The following is a 20,427-nucleotide window of genomic DNA, read 5'->3' as shown; positions in this document are numbered from 1 at the left end:
TGCTTCATTTCTGATTGTATCACTATTAGGCATAAGAATAATACGAATATAAACATGACATGATATGTATATTCTTCCGCATTTGCTGTTCTCACACCAGTTTCGTAGGTTATTAGGCGGACAGGATTTAAATGAGATAGCAGCAAACACGAACGAATACATGGCATAATGTTTATATTCGTATTATTCATATGGTGAAGAGAATACTGCATGTGATTCACAATTCATAAAAGTTCCTAGTAGCAACCAGCTCTTCTCACAGGCAGGAAAAAATTCATAACGTAGAGTTGGCCATATTGACAAACATCCTAAACAGTCTTGCCAGTCGGATTTTCGTAGTACATTGAAATGCTGCTACATTCGAAGATGAACAATACGGAATTTGTATTTACTTCGTTTGATAATGTATGAAAATGCAGTGGTCGAAATTCGGGCGGAGAAAAAAGCTTGTCTTCCACCTTTTTTTAAAAAAAATTATTTAAAGACGCAGAGGTTTTGGCGCCAGTATTTATCTTTGTGCCTGCAAAGCATGCCTGTGTAGCGCTACATATATTCGACAGCAGAAGTTAGTTGTGGCGGCACCTACCAACATTTTTTAGAACTCCCGCTTACTTTGCACTCGATTCTAAGCCGCAGGCGGTTTTTTGGATTACAAAAACCGGAAAAAAGTGCGGCTTAGATTCGAGTAAATACGGTAGATGTAGATATAGATGTAATTGTAGTAATGTATCATTATTATTATCATCATCTTAACCCTCTCCATAAAGAAATGTGGCAGTTTCTGAATGAGTCTGTCTCTAAATTGATGCCCACGTCACTGTATGAATAGTCGGATTTCGAGCTGCTGTAAATTCGATAGAACAATCGCCGCCTCACAGGATCAATGATGAGAGAAATACTGCAACCAGCAGCAATTCTGCTGAGGGAGCGATTGATATGCCCTTGACTAATTTCAGGCCTATAACCATTTTTATATGGCGGCATATATTCTTGTGGAGATAACATACTGTTTCTGCATTACTATAAAAAATAAAGATGGTTGGTAATTTACAACATAATCACTAAAGGTATTTAAATGTTGTGGTGCATAACCTTTCAATATATTAAATGTAAGTTGATGTAAACAACTAAGTGCCTTCATTTGTTCAAACTACAGGAGAAACAAAACATAAGTTTCACAAGATACGTATACTGTCGTCCTCTAAAGATGAGTTTGGCCCTCAAATTAGTTACAGAAATGACAACTGTTCTTTGTAAATAAGTGTGACTCAAAGCGCTTTCTCTATGGATAAAATAAAATGGTGTGCGTGCACCAAAAAGCGTGGGTCACACATTCCTGTACACATATGTATGCTTGAACTCAAGTAAATCATAGAAATCACTATTCAGCTCAAGCTCAAGAGTATTTCCTATAGTTATTAGCCATATCCTTTTCAGTTTCTGTTGGGAACTGAGCAGACAAATAAAGGCTTGATGATGTGCACTTTAACCTCAATTACTTCATAACTAGAGTTCACTATGTGAGATATACAATGTAGGCATCAGAACTGCTTTCAATCTGTCAGAAATTTCGTGTGTTAGACCAACATAATAGAATTTCCCCCCAAACAAATCATCATCTTTGCTCCAAAGAGTCTTATGTAATGTCCCTTAGCATTTATGCTACAGTATTGCAATGATTTAACCAAACAGGTACAATGCTGGCAAGAGGCTTCAGAATTCTTTTTGTTTCCTGTTTCCATCTGACCTAGTGAGCAATGTAAACTCTTTAGCATTTCTTAAGAACAATGCACAAGGATCATGTATGTGGTCACCTTTGTAGATGCATTACAATACAAATGCATGATGTTCTTCTCAGATATCAATTTTGCATGTTTACACCACTTAATATAGCTTCACAGTATTTGCATAGATATTAAAGTGATGTGAATCTTGGAAGTTTCCCAGTGTACAGAATACTCAATATTGCTTTTGGAATGCAGCCAGCATTCTACCATGGATGATATTTCATCTGAGCACCTGCCAGGGATCTTTAGGCCAAGAAGACTCACCTGATGATATCCAAATGGTGCCCATGACTATCTGTGGAAAATGCGAGTCACTTTTTGTGATGTATTGCCACACTATTTACAATTTGTTTAAGAACACTAGTAATATAATTCATAATGATGATATGGAAAAGTGCAGTGAATAACACAGCATAAGGCATATATTTCTACGGGATGAACTGTAGCAAAAATTATGATTCGCCACTGGATAAAATGCAAGAAAAGTCATTAGTTAAGTTGTGTATGACTGTCAAAAGAAATTCTTGGTATTTCATGCCAACTCAAATAGTACGTGACAAGTTAAACATCCTACAAAGTACCCTACTTGTACTGAAGCGCCTTCAAAGTTTCACTGCCAAATCCAAGATTTCATGTGCAGTAATGTGATAATAACCAAAATATAACTTAATAATTTACACATGTAAAGACAACATTTCTATTTATTGAATGGCATTTTTTTCAATAGCAGAATGAAAATAACTGAGGCTCTGACATGAGCTAAAATATTATAGTAATTTGACTACTATTTAAAATCATACAGTCTCACAAGTAACAACTGTTTTTTGATACTTTATGTAATTATTAACAGTTATTCAAGTGGTGTCTACTTAATAGGGATGCGTTCTGCACTGAGAAAGACTCAATGAATAGTTTGTGGCATCTTTATATAACTATCTATTTGTTTCACACATGTTCCACCCATTTTCTGTCCTGGCTACTGGCAATAATGGAGTATGCTTCACATGAGTTGCTCATTCTGTTTATGACTTTCTCTCAGTGAACTGATACACACATACGGTTACAACTCACAAAGGAATTAATAATAGGGTTCGATGTCTTAACAATAATGAGAGTATTATAAATAGAGCTCAAATTAGGATGGTACAAGAATAGGGAAAGAATTGGATACCACTCCACAAAAATGTGAGATTTTTGTGACTTAACCACTGTGCCTTTACATTTGGAGCCATCCACCTTTGTTTATTCACTATATATTTGCTTGTTTCGTGTATGTCACACATAATGAACACTACTGACCATATGTGCACTAACATCAAAATAAATACTAAACATGTACATGCAAGCCAAAGTGTTCAACACAGAACGATGTTACAGGTTGGTAAATCACAGGTACATTGTCTCTGGTTACACTTCTTATCCATTCCCAACCAGGTTACCTGTACACTACTCTATCAGGATTGCACTATTATGTAATATACTATGTTGTCATAACAAAAATTAAGGAAAGGCTTCCTCACACTTATACCTGATTGATGCATTGCACACTGAAACAGTGAACTGCACACAGATTTTACTACCTCTCTAGCTAATGTTCTTTTATAGCCCTCTCTCTCTCTCTCTCTCTCTCTCTCTCTCTCTCTTTCTCTCTTGTTGATTTTCCTCATTTTTATTACAATTTGCATCCTTAAATTTTCAGTACTGTACTTACTCTCTTTCGTTGATTTTCCTCATTTTTATTACAGTTTACATACATTTTCATTACTGTAATATGCATATTTTCAGATTCCTAAAGCAGGGTGAACAGCAGGGAAGGAGATATCAATCACTTCAATGATGTATGGCACACTGGAATGGTTTGACTTCTGGCAAGAGTATAGGAAGATCATTAAAAATATATGTATTGGCAGTAAACACACGACAACAGGAAAATTCAAGTACAAGCAAATAATGGATTGAGAGGCATCATTCTCCTTTCATCAACCTCTTCGCAACTGCAGTAACTATGGGTGAATAGGAAGAGACATTCATGTGGCCTAGACGTTGTGTGCTTTACCTCACTGTGATCATGATGGTAAGATTTCAGCTGACCCTGTTAACAATGTGAACTATTGTGAATATTTTCAAGCACTTGGGCTTTTTTTGTGTGATAAGAAGCCTCCTCTTTCTAATGCTATGACGAGATTTTAAACCTGGACGGTCCTGCATGACCTGAAACTGATTGAGCAGTTCAGAGTTCTGGATTTTGGAAGAATAGTAAAGGAATTTGGGCCAATTGTGTGGAACTGTTATGACACCATTCAGACTTATTCCTTCCATGTGTTCCAAAATAACTATGGTTTCTATGTGCAGATAAAAGTACCTAAAAGAAACAATCAGAAGGAAACAATGAAACATTCAAGAAATCTTCTTGGAATATCAGCCAAGTCACAGCATAACATTGTTGTAATGGTTTGAAGAGTTTTCTATCCATTATCTTCAGGTGGTGACATATCCCGTATAACAATGTCACAGTTCACTCTCACTCAGTAGTGTCGCAGCACATCACTGCAATGTGCATCCCATAATTTAGTGAAGCCACAATAGGCTCTTACCTAAATGACATTTGTTGTGGGGCTACAACCTTTCTACATCGTAATAATAAGATTTTTTTTACATGTTTGCTGTTAGGAAAACCTTTTTGATAAGAAATCTTACGGGATAATGTAAACCATGGAAACACTTCCAAAGTATGTTTAGGATTGATAATACTTAAAAACTGTATGGGTAACCTGAGCCTACTCAGTACACAATGAACCAAACTTTTTTCTCATTTTATACTTAAAATTGTGCCAGCAATATCAGTTTTTTTTATTATGGATTTAGTATTACATGAAGTATTACTTTCTGAGTATTATTTGCAGCAATATTTGCTTTAGAAATCGTTTTCTCGTATGTTTATGAGTTCTGTGGCCCCAACTGAATAAGTAATAATTTCTATTGGATCAAAGCCAGTTGCTCCCACTTTTTTCCTTTCTTTTTGTCATTTACAGTTTCATTCACATCTTACAATGCCTTGTAAATGTGAAAAATGGCAAGTCACAGCATGGTATGTGTGGTGTCACCGCCAGACACCACACTTGCTAGGTGGTAGCTTAAATCGGCCGCGGTCCATTTAGTACATGTCGGACCCGCGTGTCGCCACTGTGTAATCGCAGACCTAGCGCCACCACCAAGGCAGGTCTCGTGATACGAGAGAGCACTCACCCCAGTTGTACGAGAACCTAACTACCGACCAGATGTACGAAGCCTTTCTCTCTCATTAGCCGAGAGACAGAATAGCCATCAGCTAAGTTAATGGCTACGAACTAGCAAGGCGCCATTAGCCATACAGTGATTGAACTTAAAGTCTCCTGTGTATCGTCAAGATCGATGTACCACAATGATATTAAAGATAAGTATTAATCCTGCTCCGTACTTTTCTTCCTAACATTAATTACGTATCCTGTTCCAGTACATCACGCCCGTCTGCGTTAGTCTAGCGTGCATTTTCAGCCATCTCAACTTCACGGTGTCGGCCCAGCTACCGACACAACAGTATGAGTAAAAAAAACTATAGGTCTCTTCTACAATTGGCAGGGTCAGTCAGTTAACAGTTCAGGGGAAGGCAAGGGCACAGCACTGATAGGAACATGTCTAGCAAAGCACTGTGGTGTTCAAACTACCTTTCAGGTTGAGGACAGCTTTACATTTACAAATACACTTCAGGCACATCTCACTTTTTATTTACAAAAGCATCATCAGTGAGCATATGCAGTGCACTACATTTCTAAATGGCTTTACATGGTAATTTAACAGGTGAGGGGATAGCAGGGTAAGATGAGGGGGGGGGGGGGGGTGCATAGTGCTGCTTGTGGGAGCATCCAGGAACAAGGTGGGGACAGGATAGGGCTCCTATGTGCAGTCAGGAGGTTTAGGAAGTGAGCGGCTGGGACAGAAGTGAAGAAAAGGGCAGATGTAGAGAAGGGGAAAAGGAGTAGTGGGTGCACTGGTGGAACAGAAGACTGTGTGTGCTGGAGCAGGAACAGGGAAGGGGATAGAGAAATGTACAACAGGGAGTGGTGAAGGTTGAGGCCAGGGCAGGGATTACAGGTATGTAGCATACACTGTTGGGAGAGTTCTCACCCATGCAGTTCAGAAAAGCTGATAGTAGGAAAGCACCAGATAGCACAACCTGTGAAGCTGTCAATGAAGCAAAGCACATTGTGTTGCGTAGCATGTTCAGTAACTGGGTGATCTAGTTGTCACTTGGCCACAGTTTGTTGGTGCCAATTCAGGTGGACAGACAACTTGTTAGTCTTCATGCCCATGTAGAAAGCAGCAGGAAAAGGTTTGCAGCTTAGTTTGTAGATCACATGACTGCTTACACATGTAGCTTTGTCTCCGATGAGATAGGAGATGGCTGTGACAGAAATGGCTGTGACAGAAATGTAGTAGATGGTGGTGGGAGGATATATGTGACAGATCTTGCATCTAGGCCTATTGCAGGGATATGAGATGTGAGGTAAGGGATTTGGAACAGAGGTGGAATAGGGATGGATGAGGATATTGCATAGGTTTGATGGGAGGTGGAATACTGCTGTGGAAAGGGGTGGGAGGAACAATGGGTAGGACAGTCCTCTCTTCAGGGTGCAGCAAGAGGTAGTTGTAACCCAGGCAGAGAATGTGATTCAGTTGCTCCAGTCCAGGGTGGTACTGAGTCATGAGGGGTGTGCTGCTCTGTGGCCAGATGGTGGGTAACTGGCAGGTGGTAAATGACTAGAGAGACAAGGCACAGGAGATTTTTTTCTGTATATGTATGCATGGGTAATTTCAGTTGGTGAAAGCCACAGCGAGACCCTAGGTATATTTCGAGAGGACCTGGCTGTCATGGCTGTCACTGTAGATGCAATGACCAAAGGTGGCTAGGCGTAAGGAATGGACTTCTTGGTACGGAATGGGTGGCAGCTGTTGAAGTAGAGATATTGCTGGTGGTTGGTAGGTTTGCTATTGACAGAGAAAGGCAGCGGTCAACATTGAGGAAAGTGGCTTCTTGTGTTGAGGAGGACCAGGCGAAGCAAATGGTGGAGAAGTAGTTGAGGTTCTGGAGGAGTGTTGACAGGGTGTCATCACTCATGTCCAGATCATGAACATGTCATCAATGAATCAATACCAGGTGAGGGGGTCTGGGATTCTGGATGATTAGCAAGGATTACCCATGAATTGGGTGGCATAGGATGATACCAGGTGGGTGGCCATTAGTGTTCTCCAGATTTGTTTGTAGGTGGTGCTTTGAAAGGAGAAGTAATAGTGGGTGAGAATATAGTTGGTCTTGGTGACCAGAAAGGAGGTTGTAGGTTTGGAGCCAGGTGGGTGCTGGGAAAGTAAGTTTTCAGTAGCAACTAGGCCATGGGCATTGGAAATGTAAGTGTCAAGATAGGTGGCATCAACACTGACAAGCAGGGTGCCTCGAGATAAAGGAACAGGAGCTCTGGAGAGTCGGTGGAAGAAATGGTTGGTGTCTTTTATATAGGACGGTAGCTTACAGGTAACAGACTGGTGTTGGTCCACAAGAGCAGAGATTCTCTCAGTGAGGACACAGTGAGTCATCACAATGAGGCATCCCTGGTAGTTGAGTTTATGGACTTTAGGAAGCATGTAGAAGGTAGGAATGCAGGGAGTGGTAGGGGTGAGGGGAGAGAGAGACTAAAGACGAGGTTCTGGGATGGGCCTAAGGACCTTAGTGGGGACTGGAGACCCTGTTGGATTTCTGAGACAGGATTTATAGGTGGACAAATCTGACATGTAATCTCTGTGTTTCAAAACCAGAGTGGAGCTTTTGTCAGCCAACAGGATTATGATGTCAGGATCAGATTTTAGGTGGTGGATTACAATTCTTTCTGTGGTTGAGAGATTGGTTTGCACCCAGCCCTTTACATAATACTGTTGTTATTCCATCATCCCAGATTTTCCATTGTTTCATTTTGCCTAACAGCTTTTCTGTCACTGGTCAACCCAGTGCTGTTTTACATTGTCACTATTCTCTAACAGATTATTCAGTGTGTGTCTTTTTCTGTCTATTGTTTCCTGTATTTTATCTTTCACCTTCAAAATCACACACACACACACACACACACACACACACACACACACACACTGACTTATGAGCCACATTGCACACTGTAACAATTATCTCATCTGCACACAAAAGACGGCTATATGACCATGTGGATTTCTGGTGCAGCATCTCATGTTCCACATTCTTTTTGCTGGTGTAATTCATCTTAGACCTCCAAACACATCAAACTTTCTCCCTCGTTTCCCATATTTTTGTGTATGTTGTCCATACCTTCCTGTGCCACATGAACTTGTTGAACTTTGACCTTAATGAACCCTCTCCCCCATCTCTCTTCCCTTATTGCAGCACCCACATACTAACCTCAGCAAACCCATTTAAACCTGCTGTGCCCTAACTTCATACATATCCATTCGCTCCTTCACCCAACCGTGATCCATCCCTACAGCCCCCTAATCACTCCATATTAACATTCCAGATTTTCTTCACTTTAAACTTTGCTTCACTATCACTGTCCAAATCTTTCAACATGGAAACTAACCTTAATCTTTAGGAAGAACAGTAATCCCCCACCTAAAAACTGATGCCAACCTTATAATATTACCTTCCAATGTTTTCAACCACAAGGATTATCAGGTGGAGGGACTCTGCCAGTTGTCTGATTCATCCACCTACAAATCCATCCACAGTGACTCCATTCCAGCAATCCAACAGGATCTCCACTCCATCCTCGAATCCTTGGGACTATGCCAGAACCTCTCCTTCCGTCTACCTCTCTCCTCACTCCTACCAATCCCTGCATTGCTACATTCTACATGCTTCCTAAAGTCCACAAGGCCAACCACCAAGAGTGCCCCATATGGCCACTTATTGTGCCCCCACCAGGAGAATCTCTGTTTTCAAGGACCAACACCATCAGCCTATTACCAATAACCTACCCTTCTACATAAAAGATCCCAACCATTTCCTCCACCAATTCTCCACAGTTCCTGTTCCTTTACCACAAGGCGCTGTCTTTGTCAATGTTGATGCCACCTCCCTCTACATAACATCCCCAATGCCCATGGCCATGCTGCTACTAAACACTACATTTTTTAACATCTGACAACCTACTTCCACCATGACCAACTGTAAACTCACCCACAATTATTTTTGCTTGGAAGACATCACCTACAAACAAATCTATGGTACAGCAACTGGCACTCACATGGAACCATCCCATGCCAACATATACAGGGGCCATCTCGGAAAATCCTACCTAACCATCCAGAATCCTACACACCTCACCTGGTTCAGAATCACTGATGACATGTTCACAATTTAGACCCAGGGCGAGGAAATCTTGTTCACATTCTTCCAGAACATCAACAACTTCTCCCCCATTTGCTCCTCCTTGTCCTCATCAACCCAACAAGCCACCTTCCTTGATGTTGACCTTCACCTTAAGGATGGCTACATCAGTATCTCTGCCCATGTAAGCTTACCAACCGCCAGAAATACATCCACTTTGAAAGCTGCCACCCATCCATACCAAGAAGTCCCTTCCCAATAGCCTAGCCACCCAATATCACTGCATCTGCGGTTCTGAGCAGGCCCTCTCCAGATATACAAAGGTCTCACTGTGGCCTTGACAGATTGGAATTACTTACCTGTTCTTGTACAGAAACATTTCCAGCACCTTGTCTCTCCAGTCACATACCATCTACCAAATACCCAGTGTCTGACCACAAATGAGCACTCCTCTCGTGACTCAGCACCACCCAGGACAGCTCAACTGAATCACATTCTCTTCCCAAGTTTCGACTACCTCTCATCGTGCCCAGAAATATGGAATATCCTACACACTATTTTTTGCATGCCCCCCCCCCCCCCCTCCCAATCCATCAACTGATATTCTGCTGCTCAGCAAATCTAAGCAATAGTCTTGTCCATCCCAGTCCATCCCAACTCCACTCCTGCCTCCAACCCCTCAACCCCTTACTTCAATAGCTCATATCCCAGCAATAGACCTAGATGCAAGACCTGTCCCACCACCACCTCCTCCAGTCCAGTCACTTGCAACTCCTATCCCATCAAAGACAGGGCTACTTGTGAAAGCAGTCAGGTGATCAACAAACTAAGCTGCAAATACCGCTACTTTCTACATGGGCATGATGGCTAACCAGCTGTCTGTCCACATGAATGGCCAGCAATAAACTGTGGCCAAGAGACAGCTGGATCAATCAGTTACTGAACATACTGCCCAATATAATGTGCTTCACTTCAATGGCTGCTTCATAGCTTGCACCATCCTACAAACACCCATTTTTCTGAACTGCACAAGTGGGAACTCTCTCTGCAATACATCTTATGTTTCCTGACCTCAACATTTATTAGTGCCTTGCCTCCACTTACATACCTCGTTCCCTGCTCCCACTCCAGGACAACACAGCCTTCCTTTCCATCAATGCACTCATTCCTTTTCCGCTTCTCTACATCTCCCCTCTTCTGAACCCCTTCCCATCCTCCTCCCACCTCCCCTGCAACTAGCAGACCTACCCTGCCCCCCCGCCCCCACATCCCTGGATACTGCAACAAGCAGCACTACATGTTCCCCAACCCCACCCTGCTATCACCTCCCCGTGCTTGCCCCATTCCTCCTACTTACCTCCACCACCAGATTGTTACAGCTTAATCTGGCAACAGCAGCCAGAGACAGTTGCCACGATTATGTGAGTTGTGCTTATGTGAATGTGTGTATGTTTTCTTTTCTACTTTAGAAGAAGGCCTTTTGGCTGAAAGCTAAAATGTGTAGCAGTCTTTCTGTTGTGCCTGTCAGGAACCCCAGCATCTCCACTTATGGTGAGCAGCAACCTATCTTTTTCATAATGCAGATTACAAGAGACTCATTGTCAGACATGCAATAAAATTAACCCTGTCCAGTAGCAGTAACAATGATTCTTAATTTGTATACATGGATCATATTTCAGTGCGTACGGTAAATTATTGTGCCCACATTACTGAAGGCTCTTCTTAATGATGGGAGCTACAAAAGACAATGTGTGATTGTGAGAGTGAGTGAAGGACGGAGTAGAATACATTTTGCGAGCCGATGATAAAGATAAGAGGAAAGCTGCTACACATACATGAATGTACAGAATTCAAAACACGCATGGCTGTATAAAGTGAGTGGTATCCACTGATCACACTACATATCAGTGGGTGGATTAAATGGGTACAAATGTGGCATCACACCAAGCAACAATGAAGCCTACCCCCTCCATCATTGCCTTATATTATCACCACCAGTTAAAGAATTATTCCACCCCAAAAATGAAACTCTGGGTCTAAGGCTATGCTGACACTATCATCAATAAGCTGCCTCATCGTGTGACATACTGATAATAAGTTTACAGCTCTACCTCATCACTCTGGCACATAGTTTCTGAATGAGATCACGAACTTAATATAACATGCTTAGAGGGGTGTTGTAATTGTAGAAATTTGGCTCATGAAAATAGCACTGTATACTTATGTGATCATGCATGTGACTTCACAATTGTGTACAGAAGTGTTGATTGCAACTACAAAAATTAAATGTAACCTGCAGCTAACTTTGAAAAACAAACTATCTGTGTTGTTATCTTTCCCAAGCAACCAGTACTATTTTCTCCCTTCTTCTTATTGCAAGGATTTTGCTATTATCAAAATCCTTCACACTGCATGTAAGTATACAGTAAACACTTTTCTTACTTGAACATCTATCAAATGAATAAACCTACTATAGAAATATCTACAAAGGGTATACCAATAACAGAAAAAAACTATGATTTAATTCAACAAATATATTATTGTTTTCTCAGACTATTAGCTTCCGTTGCACAATTTCTTTTAAGACCACAACCAACAATGTAAAGAAACTGTAGCATAAGTTGCCTTAGCATTCAAAGCTACCAGCAATGAGAAGAATATCACGAATATTCAACCTGAAAAACTAATAAATGCACATCACAGTGAAACAGATGTTCTTTAATTTTGTCTAGATATTTATTTAAGAGCTGAACCACAGCAGTTTCAAGACACAAAAGCTAAGGTATGTATGACAGGTTATGCTCCACAGGAGTTTTCTTTATTCTCAACAAAAATTTTTGAATAAAGTACAGCTGTTTTTGCTTTAATACAGCTTCTATCTGAATATGTACCTTGATCTGTTGTGCTACTGTTGGCATTATTCATTTAGAAAACAGATTTAGAAACTGTATCACTGTCTCTTCAAGGTCATTAGAGAACAAGGGATAATTTTGTTAGTGAGAGAATAAAGTTGCAAATAATTTATGAAACAATTGTGTGTTAAAACTGATTTCATATCCATGAGCATGGCTCCCCACATAAGAAAACATGATACAAATATCATGCCTTCTAAGATGCATTCAACACAAACATTGGTACTCGTAAGTGATTACAGGACTCTTAAGAGCGAGGAACAATAAACGCAGCAGTATGTTACCCTTATATTCTATGCTATGAAAATGCAAAGTTCATTATGAGCATTGGATTCCATGTTAAAGTGTAGATGTCAGCTACGTTATATTTTTTTTCTATTCTGCTTTGGCATGTGGAAGAAATGAAAACTTAAATGACCTAAACTTTGTGAAAAACCTACTGTCGTTTCAAGATGTTTTTTAACGTATTGTTTGATGATGCCTCTTAAACTAACTTCTTATTCTTTCAAGCATACCTTCCCATCACTCAGTTGATTAATCTACAGAGATGCATAAGCAGTGTTTTTTTTCCAAATGCTATTCTGTTTTAATCAGTATGCATACGACAGGAAGCATTTTCCAAAACTCTGCACATAAAAACAGTATTATTTTGGGGCTTACACGTAGAGTTCTGTTGTTTTCATATGAGGACCTGAAATTGAAAACATTTGAGGTGCATTTTTTTAAAACTGTTTTCAGTGCTATTGTTTTCTCAGTACTCTGCTGCTTGTCTCCAGACTTCCTCCAAGTGTAAAATAATGGAGAAAATGTTTCAAACATTTATTACTATGAGGTGCAAGGTCTTTGCGACAAGAAATACTTTTCTCAGGAGACTCAAATGCCATTTCAACACATACAAATGATTTATATGATTTTGAAGATGCCGCTGAGACATTTGTGTCAATGTAGGCATGCTAGATCTCCAAATGCAGTATGGTCTAAGTGTCTCATACTCAAATAGCTATTCAAAATTCTTACTTTGGAACAGAAGAACGGAAAAACGATGATGTATTCAAAAAAAGGAGAGGCAATGGTAGATGTATGCCATGGCGCACTTCATCTGAAAGACCAGCCACTTTTATCAGTTGTAAAACAGAACGACCTATTAACGATGTTGCCATTTCTTCATAAACGGCACAGAGAGAGTTTTACAGTAAACTTTGCAGCATCTGAGTCCAAGATTGGAGTTGAATAAGAAACAAAAGTCAATTGTGCCTTTTTCATGAAACCAATTTTTTATTCTCTTGTAAAATAAATGAGAACTGGTTTTTGTTGACTATTTTAAATATTTCTGCTGTATTTCTGTACTTGTATTATCACAAATAAAATGCGTTGCCTCTGTATTAATGGCACCTGGAATAAAAACTTTTTTTATTGGTAATTAGAACCAGTCAGCTTCCTGGTATGGTACTTAGAAAATAGATAATTTAATAAGAAAGTTCCGATCTGTCACATTATTTTTGTGGTGATAAAAGTGGGTAGCATTATTCTGCAGTATCAGAATCCTTCTCAACATTTTTGGATACAAATAAGTTATGTACAAGAAGATAAAAACTGTTTTTTTTTAATTCTCCTGACAAATATGAGGTACGGCACTTAGACCGTATTTCACTTCCTCTCTTTATATTTGGTGTACTCAACAACTGGAAGCATTCCAATTTAGTGGGTTTCATGCATAATACCCATCTATGCAACTGGAACCAAATAACTTAAAACTGAAAAATAAGAAAAGTTCTCAAATATTGTCATTTAAACAACATCAATTCAGTGTATTCCTTTACTAATATGAATGCTAATGAATTTTTGTCATTTACACATCAGTTCTTTTGATTCTGGTTCAGAACACATCGTCTTCTAGATTCCCCACAACCAATAGCACAAACATGACACTGATAATTTAATGTTCACACACTAAGATATCCCAATGTTATTTTTTGTATCCAAGGACTCTAAATGCAGTTTTTATATGTGAGGAACTTCTTAAATACATGCATGTACCATAATTTAATCAACAGCTGGTCATGACACAAATTTTCTTAGCAGAAGATGCTACGGAACCTAATGGCACAGATTTTTGGGCTCATGTCACTTTCAGACAACCTTGGAAAACAAAAATAAAAAAGAGGGCTTGGAATTCACTGCATCTTTAGTATATCAACATGCACAACACTTATTTCTTTTCTTAGTTCTTCATCTTTAAAAAGCTTTCATTCATATTAGTTTCATTCATTAAGTGCATTACTTTTGCAGTTCATCTATTTTCTGAACTGTCCTTCACTCACCAGTTCCTTTATGTAAATTCTCTGCTAATTATCCCATTTTCTCTCTTTTTCATCTTCTTTCCTTGCTTCATCTGACTTCACTTCATTTCTCTCTATAGTGATCACCATTTGATCTCCCAAGATTTGTTACACTCCGCATAAAGAGTCCTACACTGATGCTATGTTCAGTAGCACTAACATTATATCAGCCCCTGACAAAGAGTTTCTCCAATGGGCACTGCAATTTCAAGATCCCACACTGGAAGAAATATTTTCTATTGCTCAGTCATTTGAGTTGGAATCCTGGGTGGACATGGCCACAATAAATAGTGACAACAGCAGGCGTTTGGGTTCCGGCATATCTTTTGAGGTGGAAATCACAGTGGTGCAGCCACACCACACAAAAACATCCACAGCAGCCTGCTTACCACAAGCGTTTTCTTCTTGCCCCACTTGTTTTGTTCTACAGGATCAGCCTGATTGCTCCAAGCATTGGTCTTCCTTGCATAATTGTCAAGAAGCTACACAATGCGAGGTGTGTAATGTTTCGCCTGCTCACACTGTACCCTCAGGTCCTCAGCTGAAGGACAGCAATGTTGTAAGCCCTGTATTTGATGTCCTTGCAGCAGTATTCAATAAGTTATTCACGAATGTGCGTATCATCAGGAAAACCCTTCAGTTGCAAGTCAATACTAAATCGATACTGGTGCCACAGAATTTCTCATGAATTCTCACAATTTCTCATTAATTCTCACACATATCAGCATCTCAGTGCCCGTCATTCTCACCCACTACATATCATCTTTTACGCTACAACAGGCAACAGATCCCCATATTTGACCAATTTACAGAAGACACAGTGTACAAGTTTGTGGTTTCTCCATCAACCTTCCTTGTGGTGAACAGCACTTCTACAGAAAACTTGTTTGGCTTGAATGGTTTTCACAGCCTTTGGGTTTACAGTCTCCAAGTCGGTTCACCTGGTTTCTGACTAAACGTCATACCAGGAATTTTATGTTTGGAAGGGATTTCCAGACATTTTGTTGCTGGTCTAAGCACGACTAATGATTTTACCACTCATTTCACCCTTAAATCAACAGCACAGCCTCATGTTTTTTTTCAAGCACAGCCTAAACCATTAGCACTTCATGACCTAGTTAAGCAGGAACTCAACAGGTTATGGCTTTGGGTGTGATTGAACGTACTCTGCCAAGCCAATGGGCTACGCCACTACTGATCATTAAGTAACTATATGGTAAGCTTCATATTTGCAGTGATTTTGAAGTGACAATCAACACACAGGCACTGACTGACACTTACTGCTTATCCAACATCCAGGTGACTGGCAGAGGGTCAGCATTTTTCAAATGTGGATCTTTCAGATATATTGTTAGTAGTCAACATCCCCTACAGACTGTGTAAATACAAATAGTTGTTTTTTGGCATCACAAAAGCTCTTGCACTTTTTCAGCATTTCCTGGAGCAACTCACACTACACATTACTTGTTGTATCAACTCTCTGGACGATACTGTGATCACTGGTCCCTCCATGGAGGAATATCCATGGAACTTCCAGCTTCTTTTTCTGACCCTACAGGATGTGGATCTCAAGCGCAATCTGGATAAATCACAATTCTTTCAGACCCGTAATGGGCAGCTTGGACAGTTCATTTCCCTTTGGGGAATTCAGCAAACAGACAGTCTCGTTGCAATCACTGATGCTCTTTCACAGCCCACAACCCTGAAGGAATTCCAGGCTTTTCTGGGCAAAATTTCTAATTATCATAAATTCAGCCAAAAGCTATCACCATTGCATAGCCTCTAAATCAGTTTGAAAAAGGGTGCATCTTTTGTCTTGTAGGCTATGTGTGACAAAGCTTTCATGATGCTGAAAGACTGTCTTCATTCAGCCCCCCTTTCAGCCAGGTAAACGGCTCACCTTGTCTACTGATTGATCCCAATTGACCATTCAGAGCAACCGGTAACATTTGCCTCAAAGACGTTAAACATAGCACAAAAGAATTATTCAAAAACTGATACGGAGCCCTCTTCATTATTTATGGAATGAAGAAATTTCATGGGTTTTTAATTTTATTTATTTATTTTTTAATATGGTGCAAACTTTCCACTCACATCACAGACCACAAGAAGCTCATCACCTCCCTTAGTACTTCTGCTGGACAAGATGGCCCACAGACTGCAATGGTGGGCCCTGATCCTCAGCACTTGCAATTATCAGATTCACTTCTCCCCGACAGCTCAGCACTCTTAACCCAGATGCCTTATTGTGTCTTCATATGGGTCCTGACCATTGCTTCAACCAGGAAGTACTCTTTTATTTTTATCTCAATGACGAAGCTCAGCAGACAATGGACTGCATCCCTGTTATGATCTCACATATAGCTGATGCCATCAGTGCAGATCCTGTTCTATGCCAAGTGCGAGAGCATATCCAGTGGGAGTGACCAGAATGGCCTACAGCCTGCGTATCACATCCCGTTCATAAATATTTTGTGCTGCACTACAGATTGATTCCCATCAACGGCATGATATTATTGAAGACAGAGGATGCTGTACCACAGGTGGTCATTCCCACATCCCATCGGCATGATGCACTTTGGTTCTTGCATCACAGCCAGTGGGGAGTATCACATTGGAATATGCTTGCTCCCACTACAACTACTGACCTGGCGTTGACCAACTTTTGGAACACTTAATTGTTGCACGTCCCAAGTATGTGGTTACCAGGCTGCTCTGCAACAATGTTATTCGATATGACCAGCACCCACAAACACAGCCATGGAATGCATTCACCTGTATTTCACAGGCCCCTTCTTGCACACATTTTGACTGATTGTCACTGATGCATACTCCTGCTTCCCATACATCCTCAAGTCTGCTCCATGATGGTGGAGCCTACTATACATGCCCTCACCTGGATTTTTTCCACTGAAGGTGCTCCCACACTCTCACAATGGATAACAGGCTGCAGTTCATCTCTCAGACCTTCAAAGAATTTCGCACGCAGCATGGCATCCAATACATCAAGGTGCCAACATTTCACCCACAGTCCAATGGTGAGACAGAAGGTCTCATACAAAACTCTGAAACACAGATGACGTAGTACATCAGGGACACTCCAGCAGAAGAAATGCTCAAGTGTTTTCTTCATTCTTACAGATCCGCACCTGCTGGCAGAGTTGCTGCAAGGGCACACACCTTGCTACACCTCCTGCTGTGGCTGTCACCACATTACATGCCCAGGACCCCTGTCTGGGTTCATGAGTTCCTTCAGTCTTCACAAACAGTGGATTCCGGCAGTCATCCACAAGCAGTGGAGGTGGTGCGACTTCACACTGTACACAGGCGACAGGCTGATGGCCTGCCATCCCAACTCGCTACACCTGTGGGTGGGGGAGGAACTCCCATTGTCCCCCTTGTGCACCTCCCATGCCACTCCATGTGTCAGATCCTGGTTTTATGTACTTTCCTCTGCCTCTCAGGGCACCTCCTCCCTCTTTACCCTGGCCTCCTGTGCTGTGCTCCTCTTTGCCCCCCCCCCCCCCCCCCAGCATCCTCATCTGCTGTTTGTTTCATCCCTCTGCATAATTGTCAGGGATGGTGGCAGAAGAATCTTTCCTCAGGTGCAGCACTTTCTCACTCCCCCCACCCGCAAGCCAGATGCTCCCACGACTTCCACTAGTGTCCACTGTCTGCTACCGCCACACTGACCAGTGTTCATCCACGGTGGAGTCATGGAGTCTTCATGAACAGGGCCACTTCCAGCCCTACTCTCCTGATATCACCAACAGATAGCTCTGTCTGTTTGCTTGTCTTGCCACAGCTCACAGTATGGAGGAGGGATGCCTGGTTCATGCCATCTCATTGTGTTGCCTTATCAGTGCCTCTGCTGCAGCTGCCATAACCTTCCACTACATGCCAATGCTAGCTGTCACTATTCAATTCACCCACACCGGCACCAGGTGGTGCAGTACCAGCCAGGAGGAGGTGGCATTACCAAACATCAGAAGACAGCTTCACATTGCGATCTGCGTTTGCCACTGATGATTAATGCCAATAAGGTTAGCAAACAAACAAACAAACAACATATAACCCCAGAGTGGAGAGCTCTCTCTCTCTCTCTCTCTCTCTCTCTCTCTCTCTCTCTCTCTCTCATTCACTATCGTACATTCACCGTATTTACTTGGACTCCACTCTCGGGACCTAACAGTAAATTGTAGTGTGCAAACCGCCTTGATTGTACTTTGGAACTTGTATGGAACTTCAGTTTTGTGTTCTCGTTAAACCCCGTTAAAACTTTGTGTACCTATGTGTGGAGTTAGAACAAACAATTCTATGGAAACTGACCATTAATAATACAAAGGAAACAGTTTATGGGAAACAGTGAAAAATTTTAATAATAGTGGTCAGAAAGTGATTTCAAGCTTTAGCTCCAAGATTATGAATTGATTTTCTTGAGGGTGGACACCACAGCCTCACTAAATCATGAGAAAATGGATCATTCCACCAGATTGTATTTTAAAATTGTACTTTTTTCGGCACTACTAGTTTCAGGCATGGCCAATTTCCAGTGCATCTGTAATACCTGTGGATACACCATCTTCATTTTTTGGATGACAAGGTGAGGACAATGTACCCACAACTGTTAACTGATACATTTGAAAATGGGTCTTATCCAAAATTGATTATGATGAATACAGTACAATTTTGAAATACTGCCCAGTAGAATGATGTCTTTCCTCACACAATGAATCTAGTTAATTAATCAAACCCCACTCATTGCTGGTAGCAGTTAGAGTGAAACCTGCACGTGAGTCGACATACATCAAATTAAGATATAATTTAAGATCAGAAATGTGTATTCTTACAAGTAAATTACCATAAGAATGAAACCCCAAGTCCCTGAAGTTTCATGCTTATAAACAAAATAAACAAAACTTAAAATATTTTTATTTCCGTGTTGCTACAAGTTACTCCCACTCCCTCATTCCTTAAGTATAACATTAGCAAATATACTATCAAGAAAGATTTTGCCACTTACAGCTTTTAAATCCTTTTTCTATTGCATCCCTGTCCATAGCATGATGATATTCATAAACTGACTTCCCAATTAAATCATCTGGGTGGAATCCCAAGAACTGTCCGATGCTGAAACACAATGTTTTTATCAATCACACAATGGAAAATCCAGGATGGAATAATGACATATGATTAAAAGGACAGATTCTACTCACAATATAGCGGAGATGTTGAGTCGCAGACAGGTTCAATAAAAAGACTACTAAACACGTAAGCTTTTGGCCAGAAGAACTTCATCTGCTTCTTCTTAAATGGAGACACACACACACACACACACACACACACACACACACACACACACACACACAAATGCACCACACACACAAACACACACACACACACACACACAAATGCACCACACACACACACACACACACACACACACACACACACACAAATGCACCACACATGACCACTATCTCTGGCTGCTGGTCTGGCAGTCTGGCCCCAGCAGCCAGAGACAGTGGTCGTGTGTATGAGCTGCATTTTTGAGAATGTGCCTGTATATGTTTTCTGTTTCAGAAAAAGGCCTTCTGGCCACAAGCTTATGAGTTTAGTAGTCTTTTTGTCATGCGTGTGCATGACTCAACACACTTCCGCTACATAGTAAGTAGCAGGTTTTTATTAATGTTTTGTATTACATAGCCTTCCTTCTAATAATATAAATTTGTTGGCAGAGGGGTCAAACAAGAATTAGATAGGAACCTGCCCATGGCCTTATTCAAGGAATTATTTTAGTTGTGCCTCAAATTATTTAAGATAAGCATAAAAAAAAATAGTTACCAGTGGCCAGAATGGGGTTTGCATTCCAGTCTTTCTAAACCTGAGTCCAGAGTGTCAGCACTGTGTCAACTCACTCAGCATGAAATTGAATGAAACTATAGCTTCCCAACAAATACAGCTACTAATAACTGTAAAGCATCACAATTCATTTAAAATCTAGT

General features: G+C 40.8%; 1 protein-coding gene across 3 annotated transcripts in view; it reads right to left on the bottom strand.

Annotated features, from left to right (window-relative positions):
• Positions 1-20,427, bottom strand: part of LOC124786213 (protein similar) — a 740,085-nt gene that overhangs the window by 266,927 nt on the left and 452,731 nt on the right. For all 3 annotated transcript variants that reach the window (XM_047254246.1, XM_047254244.1, XM_047254245.1), the window contains exon 6: positions 19,446-19,552. In XM_047254246.1, the coding sequence (XP_047110202.1) occupies positions 19,446-19,552 (107 nt within the window). The remainder of the gene's footprint in view (positions 1-19,445; positions 19,553-20,427) is intronic.

The sequence above is a fragment of the Schistocerca piceifrons genome, chromosome 1, assembly GCF_021461385.2.
Source record: "Schistocerca piceifrons isolate TAMUIC-IGC-003096 chromosome 1, iqSchPice1.1, whole genome shotgun sequence".
Taxonomy (NCBI): Eukaryota; Metazoa; Arthropoda; class Insecta; order Orthoptera; family Acrididae; genus Schistocerca; species Schistocerca piceifrons.
This window is presented reverse-complemented; position numbering and strand designations above follow the sequence as displayed.